Source organism: Morone saxatilis, unplaced genomic scaffold, assembly GCF_004916995.1.
Source record: "Morone saxatilis isolate NCDOM2014 unplaced genomic scaffold, NCSU_SB_2.0 Contig10, whole genome shotgun sequence".
Lineage (NCBI taxonomy): Eukaryota > Metazoa > Chordata > Actinopteri > Moronidae > Morone > Morone saxatilis.
This window is the reverse complement of record NW_023339652.1, coordinates 8,140,430-8,155,281: the sequence shown is the minus strand read 5'-3', so window position 1 is coordinate 8,155,281 and position 14,852 is coordinate 8,140,430. Positions and strand designations below refer to the sequence as shown.

The window sequence follows — 14,852 nt, the reverse complement described above, 5'->3', positions numbered from 1 at the left end:
AGCCAAGTTGGTTCCAGTGGAGACAACACACCCCAAGGGGAGCGCAGGGGATGATATGGCAAACTCCCTCTGAATTTGAATAGGCTGGGTGTGTAAGTGTGCCTGTGCATATGCATTTGAGAGTGTGTGTGATGAGTTCGTGGCACCTGTGAGACTAGTAGTGAGTGGATGGACACGTGAAGGGGAAGCTTTTAGCCTTCTAGATGGACAAATGGATTCATTCTATGTTTCATGTCTGCCTGGTCAATGCAGTTGTTGTGCCTCTGGTAAAGAAATAACAATCTTCTGAGATCAATTTCTGAAATCTAACCTTAGCAACAGGAGGAATGGAACTCAGAGATCACATGATGCCAAACCACCATTTTAAAGCATCTGTCATTTTGTGAGGTTGTTTTTTTTTATGAACTTGATTGTGCCTTTTAATACTCAATTGGTTAAATAAGTAGTGATCAAAATATTTTCCACATGAAACAAAAGCTACATTGTGTTAAGCATCTCCTCTGCTTTAATGTCACTATCAGATTATTTATGCATTTATTGTTACTATGATCAACAGCATTCATTATTGTAATCAGTAAATCAATTAGCGCCACAAACTCACTTTTGTTCTTCTTGTCCTTTTTCCGATCTAATTCTAATTCTCTTCATGTAATTGACGCCTACTGTTACAACCTTTGCTGCGTGCCAGTGTGTGTGTAAATGTCTGCCACAGTATTTTTAGGCCAGTTGGAAATAGTGTGTTTGTGTGTGTGTGTGTGTGTGTGTGAGAGAGAGAGAGAGGGTAGATAAGCAGATTATTTAAGGTTATTAAGATTTCACACACAGGGGCGAGTCTACACTGTGTAGTTGCTGCTGTGTCTCTGCAGCGCCTCCATCGCATCTCCTTAGCGACTTGGCTGACACCTCTCTTGCGTACAGCTGCCATATGGTTGACTGGTGTGTTTTGTTGTCACCTGGCAGTGAAACTGACATTGTTAATGTCACATCGGGTCCAATTATAACAGCCTCATAAGCTGAAGCGGACACAATTACTGGATTCTTGTGGTTCTGAAAGGATTGAAAGCATTCTTTAAATGCGTAGTGTTTTTTCAAGTAAATGAAGGCTATTTAAGGAAGCATGCATGCAATTTATGGATTTTTCTATCATTAAAGTGGCTTTTATGTGGTATAGTATGCTTTTGAAGTGATAAAGGCCTTTACCTATGCAACTGTACTGGCACATTTATTCCAGTAATATAACAATAACATAACTTAAAGGATCTTAACTGCTTTTATACAACAGTGTTATCTTGACCTTTAAACATGCCTGAAATGCACTTTGACTATTTAATGTAGAGAGACTTGTTCCAAAAAAAACTATTACTGAGGGAACTTCAGCCAGACAAGTTGAGAAGCCAGGTCTTTTTTGGATGTATCGTGCAGAAGCTCATGATAACTGGCGAAATGATGTCAATTTAGACCAATGTAAAGTCAAGCTCAGATGTAGCCCTGAGACATCAAATGAGGCTAGCTGTCATTCTTCAGTGAGAGGTCAGGCTGTCTGACCATGTTATTGTGTAGGAGGTTTGGCTCCAAGTATGAGTTTCTGCAAATGGCCTTGTACTGCTTGCAAAGAAAGCTCTCTTCTGAGTTTTGTTGGTTTGTGATTCATTTGCAGTTGAGACAAGTTGATGGCTTTTGAATGTATGTATGTATTTGTGTGTGTGCGTGTGTGTGTGTGTGACTTGTTCGCTGTCATTTGTTATCACGACCATCATCTCCACCAGAAGCTGTTATTCTCTATGCATTATGTTGCGCCGTCAGCGAGGTAGACGTTTAGAAGATGTGGTTGTAATGATAATGAGCTGGGAGAGATTTTCTTTCAGGATCCATTTAGAAATCTTTAAGCTCTGCTGTGCTTTGCCCCATCTTATTAATCCACTTGCATTTTAACCAGCCTCACAACTCTATATTCCAAATGATTTCTTCGAAATGTTTAATGCATGTGTCTTCCTCACTAAACTTATACTCTTAAAAATGTAAATACGCTGACATGAGCTCTTGGGGTTAGCATTGTGGGCCCCAACAGTGCTTTTAGTCCGATTACCTTGGCTAAACTTTCTTGCAACACCCATGAGCTCCATATCCTCGTGTAGGGGCCTGCGGCTCGGCTCCAGATGGCCGTCTGGATAGACAAAGCCGTTTTACTGCCTCGTCCCTGCTACATTACTCAAACGTTATCACCCCTGCCTACAAAAATCCATCTGTGCTCACACGCTAACTTGAAGATCCATCATCTTGACACATGTATTGAAACAATGACAATAATGACAGCACGAGATGGATCTCAGAACAACACGATACACGTTTAAACTGGCAACTTTTGTCCTAAGATCGATTCTTGGAAATGAAGTTGTCAGCAGAAATTGTATTTTTTTTTGTAAAGGAGGAGCGTTTAAAGTTGTGCTCTCTACATATTTATACAGAGAAACTGTATATCTGGACCCATTGTTCTGCAAGCTTGACGGTTTTAATGAGGCCACAGAAGAGTTTCTCCTACTTAACTTTCTGTTGTGGTAGAGTTTCAGTGGGGATCAATGAAGGATTTAGAATAGGTTTAGGTTCCTCGCTCACTCTGTCTCTGTCTTGCTCACTCTGACACACAAGGATGCACGTATCCCCCCCCCACCACTCACGCACACACTTGCCTCAGCTCTTGCTGACTAATTGGGGACAGATGCTGAGTAGTGTGAACTTAGAGCTTGTTCTCCCTGTTTGTTTATCTGCATGTGTTCCAATGTTTGCCTGCGCATGCATGTGTTTGTATGTGTATGTTCACGCATGCTTAACTTAAGCTAATCAATCATCCACCTGCACTGATCCATAGTTCCTGCATAGACTGTCTATCCCTGGTTGTCTGCAGTGCTGCAGCCTCCTGCAGGCTTCTACTGCATAGACACTGTTTCCAAACAATGGAGTCTTCCTCCTGCTTTTAAAAAAAAAAAGCCTTTGTCTATCCCAATCACCATCTAGAGTCATCTTGTAGCTTCACTCCTATATTATTCTCAGTTTTTCATCGTTTTATCACATAAAACATTTCTCTTTGTACTCTCTCTCTCTCTTTGTCTCTCTACTCTCTAAGTTTAGGTCATATATTACAGGTCTTGTAGGTCAAAGAATTCTTTTGTGAGGAGTTTGATTTATTTGTGCATTTATATGTGCTGAACGCTTGAGAAGGCACTTGCTCTTGCATGGTTTGCCCTGTGGTGTGTGTGAGACGAGGCCAGTGACCAATGATTCTCTGACAAACGAGGTGTGCATGTGCCTCTACCAACCCATACATTACTGTCTGACCCTATCTGACCAACCAGACACCAGCTTTCTGGGGGAATTCAGAGGCCATGCGTACTGAAGCCCTGATCATTTTATATCATTAACGCTGTGAAAATCTTTGGTATATTTTCACTTTCCTTTACAGGGGAGTTTTGCTGTACACTGTTTGTACTGTAGCACACACTCACATCTGAGCGTTGCCTAGTATAACTAACGTCTTGCACTAGTGGCACCGAGCAGCTCCACTGGAGCACTTTTAGGTTAATTACCTTGCTCAAAAGCACCTTGAGAGTCATACAAAGCTTTCCAAAGTAAGTTCCCACGGCAGATCTTACCACCCAGTTAATGTCGAACCTATTGATGCAAAGTTATTGTGTTGCTGTTCACAAGTCTGTGTCTCATTGCTCCTGTGATAACATTTCAAACATTTTGTTGGTGAATTAGCCTCCGTTCACAGGTGGTTTTATGTTGGTGCCATATCTTAGCTGTTTTAATGTTTGATTGTCTTCATTATTCTTCCCAGGTTCATTCAGGAGATAGAGATGAACATGGGACCAGGCCAAGCCAAGCAGTGCCAGCTCCGAGCATTCCTCACTTACTACATCAATGACCTCTTCCTCAACCAGGTTAGTGGAATGACAAATTGATGCCTCTTATACTGTCTGACAGAGTGGCATACCAGCACTCAAGGCAATGTTTTAGTGGAACATTGGAGCTTTCCCAGAAAATACAATTTTTCATCATAAAAACCTCAGCTATGAGGCACTGGTAGCACTAAATAAAATAAAGATATTTGTGTAGTTTGTTATTGCAAGTCACAGTCTGTTCTTGGGACTTAATAGCTGGAACCTTTCATAATATATTAGATTTAAAAAACTGAAGCAATTCTGGTGCTCGAAGTCTTGTAAATCAATTGGCCTAACTGTATTGTACCCCAGCAGGATTTCGCAAAACTCATAGAACTATATAATACAATGGCATAGTGCTAGTAATCATAGTAAAACGTAATCTTCTAAACATTACCTCAATAGAATACCCGTTCTTCTAAATTTTATTTTCCAGACTGATGATTCTCCTCTTCTTCCTATGTGTTGGTACATGTTTACATAAAAAGAGAGAAGATTTCTACATTTACATAAAACACCTCTGCATCTTTTCATGTGTTGTTTGTTTGGTTTTAAAGCTGCTTTCGCTTTAAAACAGATGTAAACTTGCGTACAAGCACAATTGTAATTCTGCTTAATGCAACTGTTTGGCCCTCTGGCTTTAAAAAGAAATTTCAACTACTAGGTTTCCTAACAATGTGTTTTATCCAGACAGCCATCTGGAGCTGAGCTATTTTTTTATACATGAAATATTAAAAACTATTTTAAATTACGTTGGCTTTTGTTTATACTGATGGGAACATCATCTTCACCTTCGGGAAATGTTAAATCAAAACAAAAAGCACATATAATATAATATATATCCAAATTATTTGTAAAATTTTGTCGCTGAACCATTAGGTGCGAACAGAGATCAACAAGGAAATTGAGGCAGTGAGCAAGACAGCTGACCCCTTGAAGATCCTTGCCAACGCTGATACCATGAAGGTCCTGGGCGTCCAGAGACCCCTGCTCCAGGTGAGGAACATCCATCGTATACAAAACATCCAACATTCTCAAAACACCAAATATAGACTATAAGTCTCCTTTGTTTCAATACAACAGTTTAAACTGTGAACACTGGAAGTGAAAAACTTTTGACTTTTAGTGACACACACTTTTAGGATGTCCACATATGAGTAGTTACGGTATAGAGGCTTACAATTTATGTTTAGGCACCATTTCTCCTTTGTACCTGTGTTCAATGGAGGAGGGTTCTTTTGAGTACACTCACCTTGCAGTTCTCTGTGATGTCAGTTAGTTCAGGGGCAGGCGGACACTCACACACTTCCACACACATACTTTCACCCTCTCTGTTTTGCTCTCAGATCATTATGCCCACCCTGCCACCTATCTCACAGGATCATAATTGCGGTTGAAATAGTGCTTGATCTTTGAGTTTGTAGCTGTTGCTAACTGGTAGTTATATACACATACACACTTGTATCTACTATTCTCCCTTTCCCAGGGCCATTTTCTACAGATAGCAAGTCTGTGATTACAGTAACTGACCTAACCAAAGTAGTACAGGGTTTTTGGCTCGAATTCACTTTGCAGCCCCACATGACACCCACACACACCATACCTGTGTCACTGCACGACCACACTAGCAGACAAGGAATATAGTTTTACTGTGCTGTACTTATTTTAGAGATGTCTTTCTATGCAGTGCAAGCTGTGTTTGTGTCTAAGTATACATATGTCTACGCAAGAGTCATTATTTTCTTTGAAAACGGTCAGTTCACTCAAATCACATAAAAAACATATTCCCTCCCTTACTTCTAGTAAAATTTTGCAAAGTAATTTTTGTTTTCGATCTCCTGATGTTTTGAGATATCCACCTCTGAAATTGGTGCTGTCACCCCAGTACAACTGAGATGAATGGAATTTCATTCGCGCTGCTCAAAATTACATTTGAAATGTTTGTCCAAAGTCCAAACAGTCCAAATAAAAACTGTTAAACTCAGCTATGAACTAGAAATTTAACCAAAAAATGAACTGATATCAACTTCCTCATTAACTGCAGCACATTTAACCACAGGCTCATCTTGCTGATTTTGGCAGCCTTTCTTATTCAAAGCAGGCTCATGGCAGGTTGAAGATTACAGCAGTGCCAAAGTCAAGATCCAGACAGTTGGCAAGATTTTTCTATGTCTCAGCTGTCAGATATTCTGGATGTTTGGTGGAGTATGGCTCTCTATGTCGACAGTATTGTAAAAATGTACGTTTCTCATGCACACGTATTTTCTTTGACAGGTCTGTGTGTGATGTGTGTGCGTGTGTTTTTGTCCATGCAGTTGTCAAGGAAGACAGTGTCCCAGAGAGGTAGTTTGTTTGTGCTGTGGGTGTTTGTGTAGCAGACCTTGGATATGTGTTTGTCAGAGAGAGTGTGTGTGTGTCTGTGTGTTTTGCTGTGTGTTTGTTTCTGTCAGAGCCTTCCTGTCTGTGTGCCTGGTTCTCTCACAGGGAGGGAACAGCGGTGGCAGATCATTACAGAGAGAGAGACCGTGGGCGTTCGGAGTTCAGCAGGGTTTGTTTACGGCTCAGGCCCCTCCTTAACGAGGAGTGCAGCATCTTGCTAATTATGCTGCTGTGGCTAATGAGCCTTTCTGCTGATAGAGGGGAGTGCAATAAAACACTCCTTTTGTTTGGGCTTTTTGCCTTTTTAATTGGGCTAAATAAAAGAGCCTTCCGCTCTTCTTCTTCTGCCATTCACATTCGAGGGTCAGGATGGCATTTGTGTGTGATTTTTGGTAGTTTTTCATGTGTGTATTTGTATCTGTTTGTGAGTCTGTTTTTACCTGTGTTTTTGGGCTCCAATTTGAGAGCCTTCCCACTGTTTTCTTTGATGGCCTTTATCCACCGTGTCACTGTTATGAGAGACTGCTCTCTTCCTCAGTGTGTAGTTTTTATTCATTTAGTAGTCATAAGAGCTTTTGATAAAGGGCTTTGATACCCTTTTATCCAGAAGATATAAACTAAAGTAGGTTTTTGAACTGGGTTTACGCAAAGTACTATATGTCAGGAGCTTCTGGCTGGCCAGTTGGTAAATCTACCAACCCTGTGACTGCAATGGATAATTAAAGATTATAGTGACAGTACAATATAATGGTTGCTAGAGTTTCCAATAATGGAACAGATGTGGTTGTGTGTGTCTGTGTGCGTCTTTGTGTCTACATATCTATGCAGGGGTTTGAGTGTGAGCATGTTCGCGAGCACACATGTGTACTGTATGTGCTCCCTTTAAGTGCCACGATACTGTCTGTGCCAGGTGTTATCAGAGAGAGACACACACCGCTGGCATCAGAGCTGCTGTGGTTGACGAGAGGGAGAGAGCTCAATATTGCTACAGCACATTAAACACACTCTCATATACACCTTGGCTGGAGCCACATACGGGACACCACATGGGAGCACATTTTATAGACGCATCTGCTCTCTGCAACCACTGAAGCACATATTAATGTGTGCAATAGTTCGAATTTGAGGAAGACATTAGCGTTCAGCATGTGTGGTTTTGTATGTTCTGGAATAGAGCTGAAGAGTTTTGAACCAAGCACAAATGTAATAGCGCACATGCATATGCCAGTACACACAGATATTTTTTTTGTAACTCGTGGATAAACAGTAAGCCATCACTATCGCTGCTTTTACATATCATTTGTATTATTTTCTGACCCTCTGCTATATCATATGGGATAGTTTTACCTCTGACCTATTTTTGCTTCCCTCTCGCTGCATAAAGAGAATATTTATGGATGGATTTCCATAGCATTAACTTTTGAAGTGGACCCATATATTAAATACATCTATGTTATATGAATTATTTGACCTTTTGACAGTGATATCTCACCAGGAGAAATGGACAAAGTGACTTTATATAAAAACTGCACAAGAGTCAAGGTGAATATGATGCCTTATGTTTGCTTGAACAGCCCATAATAAGCAATACACATGCAGTCTGGGCTTAGGTTAATAAGTAATATTGATATGGGTAATGATTTGCCTATCACAAGGCACCAGCAGTGTCAATTACTGCATTTATAGATATATCATGTACATATATTACATAATAATGATATGATTATGTGCCTGACACTGGCTATATATTGTCCACTAGGAGCATAAGATAAGAGCTGACTGGGACAGTATATAGTTCAGTAGGAAAGGTTAACGTCCATTCATGGGTCTGTGTGATAGCGTAGCCATGGCTGATAAGTCTCTGAAGGAGCAGGGGTGTTGAAGAAGCGAGGAAAGCAACCAAGCCACAAATTTAAGTCTTCTTTATGTTTTTTTATGTTTTTTTTATTTTTTATTTTTTTTTGCTTATTTGATATCTGGCTTGCTTTCTTTCTTGCTTGCTTGATGTCTTTGTTGCTCTCTACCTTTCATCTGTTGTGACCATTATTCCCATGTTATTCTTGTTTTTCTTTCCTTTTTCTTTTTCATGGACTTGCATCCAACACACAAACATAGCCCTAGTGGTGTGATGCTATCTGTCCAGCTTTGGTGTTGCCACTGATTGATTCATTTAATTAGAGTTAGATCGAGGGAAAACGGTGGAGGGGGGGAGAGATGGGGAATAGAGAGAAAGAAGAAAGTAGGATAGGGAGGGTATGGTCACTCTGTTGGATAGCTCTGGAGATTGGCTCCATTAATCTTGGTAGACCCCCCCCCCCTTCCATGTCCCCTTTACAAGCTCAAGAAACACTAACATGCAAGCATACACACAATGTGCACATGCAGCGTCACACAAGCACAATGAGACAAACGCACCAAAACAACGAATGCGCGGCCACATTTCTTTGCCCAGAAGACAGCGGAGTTGAGCCTGCACGCCTGCTCGTATAAGAGTCCGTAAGTGCGGATGAATTGTTTATATTCTGCTTGTTTACTTCATCAGCCAAGACCACACCAGAGCCATAATTACATTTCACATTGGCCCTCTCTTTCCAGCGAAGTATCATTCAGCTTTGTCCCCTGTGTCTCCAAACAATAGCAGCTAACTAGTCCTTTTGTATCTGCGTATGTTTGTGTTTGTGCAATAAGTGTTTGTGCATTTGTTACTCATTCAGTATGTGCATGTATTTGCCTGTTTCTTGGGGTGTTTGTGTGCACACATAACTTGTTCTGGAAGCAGATAAAGACTGATTTCATTCACCCTCCGTCAGCTGCCAGAACGCTCACTGTATTGCAGATATGTTCAGCTGCCAATGGCCTGCTAATGAAGTTGACCTTTTTAAATTTTATATTCACATGTAGCTTTGTGAGGGAGGAGGGTGAGAACGGGCATACACACACATATACACGTGCCACTTGTGCATGCGCACGCACTTGCACATCCACCTCCAGTAACTGTAATGACACTGACCTTTTTATTTGTGATGATGTGTGTAGGCAATGTTTATTTGTGGGGGGCTGATCGCTTCCTGTTGATTGGCTCCCTGCTGCCCCCCCACGAACACCCCATCACACACATACACACACATTGGAGATTACAGCGTGTGTGTAGGGGTGTGTGGGGGTGTGTGGGGGGGGCTCTTTATTAAGGAGACTCTCAGCACTCTACTCCCATCAACAGACACAGCAATCACAACACAATACACCTGTTAGCTGCATCAGCCGTGCCCTGTGATTGGGACACAAGTGGGAGTGGGAGGAAGGAGGGAAAGAAGGTATTAGGGTGGTTTGTATACACACATGCACACACATGCACAACCCCAACAAACATTACCAGAAACAAAACCAAAAGCCATTTCCGGGTTTATTAGTAAAAAGAGAATCTTAGCGAAACTGCATAACACCCATTTTAACTCTGCCAAAATAGGCCTGTTCACAGTAAAATAAATAATCTAAATGCTTTTCCATTTAGTCCAAATAGTTTCTAGAGCCCTCTACTACATTATCTCTCATGAAATGGATTGTGCCTAAGCATCCAGTTGACAATTTTACAGCTGTTAAGAGTTATCAAGGAATGAGGCACCTCAGTAAAAAAAAATACCACTCTTACTTGCAGCAGTTTTGGCTGCACTTGAAATGAGTCCCTCCAATCTCCCTTTCCTCCACCACCAAGAGAGACAAAAGTTGTAATCACTAAGACGACGTGGCGGTTTCCAGAGATTATTTGATTTTATGTTCTCATCTCAGCCTTACTTGAGCTTGGATGATGTAGCAGTATCTCAAACTGGTTAGATTCACTTCCATGCTCTTAAAAAGGTCAAGAAGAAGAGGTTGTAGGATGAAAGAATGAGTTTCCTGACTTTTTATTGCTTGCTCGCTCTGTTCCTCTGTCCTTAAAGAAAGTCGCAGCCACCAAAAATAATCTGAGGATAATACAAGGAGGTTTGCTGCGCATGCATGTTCTTTAAAAGGAACACTGTACAGTTACACTGGTACATGAAGTGCACCAAAAAAGACTGGCAAAACAAATGGCAAATTATTTTTTCCTATTATTCCCCCAGTTGTAGTTACTGGTTACTTTTAAAGGTACTGAAATCCAGATGCTGTTTTAGCCATACCCTTGACATATTATGTCCCATCACATAGATTTAGAATTGAGTTAGATCAAACTCTCCAGTATTTGTGTCACCGTTATACGTCGCCTTGTGCTAGATTCCCTGTTCTTAATTATATTTGCGTTATTTATTATTCAATAAAATTTCTTTGAACCATTTACTAGTAGATCTGTGTATTTCCATATCAGTATTGAAAATAATCCTACATATTACACGGTATGTCAATAGTCTTTGGTGATAAGCTATTTGTTCCAGTACAATAATGTGGAAGAAGTCACTTTTTTCCTACTAAATGGACTTGCATCCTGATTTTTTTTTAAGATGTTTTTTTTTTTAGTCTAACTCATCCCAAAGCCTTATTTCTGTTCTGCCTCCTTTCTCACCGCTCAAGGTGTAACAATCCCCACCTCCCACCTTCGCCTGGTTATCTCACACCAAACACATATACTCCTGAGGCTCGCGCCCAGCTGCCCTGGGCCTCCAACCTGCCTCTGCCATGGAAATGTTCCTTTCTCACAAATATGACACAGCTGGGCTTTGTTTATGCTGTTTATATATTTATATCAATGTAATAGATATATATTATACATAAAATAGCATGTGTGTATGTGCTTGTCTCTCTGTGTGGAGTGGAAAGGAGAGCATTTAAATGAGCGGAGAAAACAGCCTCGCCAACTACAGCCTAAGGTAGTACAGGTTCACACCATGCAGCGCTACCACTGACAGAGTCTCTGTGTAACAAGACATAATCTTTGCCTTTGGAGTGAGTGAGTTAGAGAGAGAGAAGTTAAAATGTCAGCTCTACCACAAACATGCCCTTTGGTATGATGGAAAGAAGGTTTTGGCTGTGGGCGCCTGATAAAAGTTACAGCTTGAATTTTTAGAAGCAAGTCAGTGCTCTGAATTTGTAAATGACAATCTTTGTGTTGCTGTTAGCACACACATTGGTGTGTGTTTGTGCCTGTGTGTCTGTGCACATGTATCAGTGTGTGTGTGTGTGTGTGTGTGTGTTAGTGTGTTAGTGTGTGCACCAATACAATGGCTCCATATGGGCCTAATGGGGCACAGAGAGGAACATATAGCCCTCACAGCACACATTAAACTACATCATAATTACTCTTTCACTCTCATACAGACTTTTATTGTATCAGTGATGGCCTAACCCAGTTCTTGTGATTAATAATTTAGAATAACTGATAATAATATGTGATAAATAATGATATAAAATGGTAAGGACATTCATCTCACATCCACCAGAAGGCCATGATACAGTGCTGGTTGTAGAATCGCCAAGAGGATCACGGAGTGATTAGTAAAATTGACTTTTGGGTTACTATGTGGACTCAAATGGCATCTCTGAACTCTTGGGTGATTCCTAGGATTAGCATAATGCAGAAGCTCCGTATTTCAGCCTGCATTTGTGTTTTTGTGTGGGTGTGAATAGGGGGTGTGTAATATGGAAACCCATCTGTAATCAGCCAAGTGTGATATTGCTCGTCATCTCTCAATTAGAACACTTACAAACAGTGCATTAAGCTTTGCATTAGAAGTGATGGTGGAGGTGAAAAAGAAGATGTGTTCTTTTTAATGACTCAATTTGGTCCACACAGAGTGTGATGTCTATTCTCTGTGTATTTCTATCTACTTCATGGTGACATGTTTTTAATGCCACAGTGTGACAATCAAAGCTAAAATCTATTCGATTCTCTTTGTTTCGCTTCCTTCAGTCCAAAATGGATCATTTAATGACATCTAGGATTCAATTTTACCTCAGTTTACCCAAAAACTGTTGAAAATTAAGGGTTTGTTATGCAAATACATATGTAGGTTATAATATATACTGCAGTTCATCAGAGGGATGATTATTTGTACTTGATTAGAGTCCACAGCTCATGGCCTTCAGGTTATATAGGAAGAACTTAGGTGTTTTTGTGTGTGTGATAACATAAATCTGTGTACAAATAAATTATGGAAGATTTAAACCTCTTTTAAGGGGTTGATTGCATGAAAGCATACATTTTAATTTCCAGAGAAACACAATTTATATCTTGGAAGCCATGAATTCAGGCAATTAAAAGACAAATACAAAAGTAAATTTGCAGATTAATTTAGATTTAAGATAACATTCTTAAGCTTACTGAATAAAATCCCATGAGAATTAGGGGCTATGTTTTCTGTTTTATATATTGTTTTCTTTTTTTAAGACATCATACACACTTCAGCAAACAAAGGAACACACCTTGATCAGAGCTTAAACAAACTTTAGTACAAATCCGCTCCCTTGCACACACATACAAAGAAGCATGTGCTGTGGTTGAGCAGGCACAAGCATGAGGGCCATCCGGTGTGTGTCAGGGGAGCCTTCGAAGTGTGGCTCTACTCTGACGTTGATGAATGATCTGTCAAGACAATGTCCCACTCATGACCAGCTCCCCCTTTACCCAGGAGAGGGACAGCCTGTGTGTGTGTGTGTGTGTGTGTGTGTGTGGGAAAGGGGGCAGACAGGGCTTATCTTTGCATGTGTTCTTGTTGGCGTGGGTGTGTGCAGTTGTGTACACGCCCTGCTGAGTGTGTATTATTTTGGCAGCCCTCTGTCACACATGTGAATGGCATGGCACAGGCATTACACGAGTCAGCGGTTTGGGGTCAGAGTGTGAGCGAAAAGGCAAAGAGCACGGGGTTAAACACTCTGACCCCCGTGCAACCTTGAGGGGCACCCCACTATTTTAATGGGGAAATCCATGATCCATTTCCAGTTCAAACCTGAGGCCCCCAAGTCCCCCCCTCCACTACAACATTTTACAGAAACCGTGTGAAACAAACTGCTATTCACACACAGCATGCACTAATAAATAAAATGCACTTCCTCTTCGTTTATACCTCTGGATGATGAAGAGTTTAGCGATTACATCCCTGCACTCATACTGTATTAATTTAGTCCCCTGTGTTTTGGTTTTTACTCACTCAACCACAGGAAATAACTACTTTTAGCACCAGCTCACGATGGTTTCTGTTGTGATGACCACGCATTAACAGCTCTTTCCGCTGAGGCGCCACTCGGAGTGCTAGCACTGCCTTGTTGCTGTCATTAAACCACTATGGCCTTTATTTCACTCTTAATGACAGTTTACCCCATCAAATTTCTGAGATCCATTTGCAAGACGCAAGTCTAATTTCCCTTGATGACAATGCTTTTACGTAGTAATGATGTAAAAGAGTACAGGCAAAGTGCAACCAAGCTCAGTGTCAGGGGTAATGCAATACTGCAAAGTAGAGTTACGAAGAGAAATATGGGTGTTTTCACATCATTGCGCAGTATGTTGACCTTTAAGCTTGAAACATTAGAAAGAGAGAGGGACAGCGTAAGCTAGACATAGACAGAGAAGCCTCCACAGTGGATGTTGTCTCCTATGTAACGGTCAAGTAAGATAGAGGAGACGTAGCAGAACACGCTCACTCTAACGCTCTTCCTCGCTCTCTCACAGCCCTCCCTTTCTCAATCTGTCCCTTGATTACTTTTTAATGATTTCTGCTGCCTGAGACAAATGGCTGTGTTAAATGAGCAGAATTAGACAAGGGAGCTGAGCGCAAGAGCATTTGTTAGAGCAGGAGTAATGGATCGAGCATCCATTGTTTACTCTTCTCCATTCACTGGCTTGGCCTGCTATTGAGCTCCATGTCCTCAAAGTCGAGGCAGCAAGAGTGGAGGCCTTCTATTATGATTCTGACTACACATTATACATTATTCATACATTAACTGCTTGACAATAGCAAATTATTATTATCTCTAAATAATCTCTTTTTAGAAAAAAACTATTTCAAGGATTTTTCATAATTGTTTATATTTGCCCACATTTTTCATAATAAATCTTGTGTATTTGAATGTTTAAACTTGAGTATAAGTTAACTTTTACCTAATATAACATTTTGGATTATTGGATATTGCACCTTTGCCCTATTCTTATTTACTTTGTAAATTCAGTACTTTTGTTTCCTAATAGTTTTTGTTGTTGCAGCAGTCCAGTTTCTCCAAAAGGATTGTTGCGTATGTTCAAAATCAGTCCAGTTTAATTGATCATCTAATTCTAATCATTTTATAATCAAATTTTTACAAATGATCAAATGCGTCATAAAAACTGTAGCACCATATGGGACTCAATTTACGAGTACAGTTTCCATCAGCCACCCACTGAATACCTTGCAGCCACAGTGGTGCTGACCCTATAACCTGACCCTCCTGGAGTAGGCAAGTAAAAAAAAAAAACTATTTCCCTTCAGGTATCACAAATGTAGCATATTATTATCACTGGATTATTATCACCATAGTCACGGTAACAGAAATTGGCAGAGTGGTCATTGCCAATGCTGGTTTGTTTTTTTA

At 40.5% G+C, this 14,852-nt stretch overlaps 1 protein-coding gene across 1 annotated transcript in view; it reads left to right on the top strand.

Annotated features, from left to right (window-relative positions):
- exoc4 (exocyst complex component 4) overlaps positions 1-14,852 on the top strand; it is a 106,853-nt gene that overhangs the window by 62,630 nt on the left and 29,371 nt on the right. The window contains exons 12-13 of the mRNA XM_035674405.1: positions 3,836-3,938; positions 4,818-4,934. Coding sequence (XP_035530298.1) covers positions 3,836-3,938; positions 4,818-4,934 — 220 coding nt within the window. The remainder of the gene's footprint in view (positions 1-3,835; positions 3,939-4,817; positions 4,935-14,852) is intronic.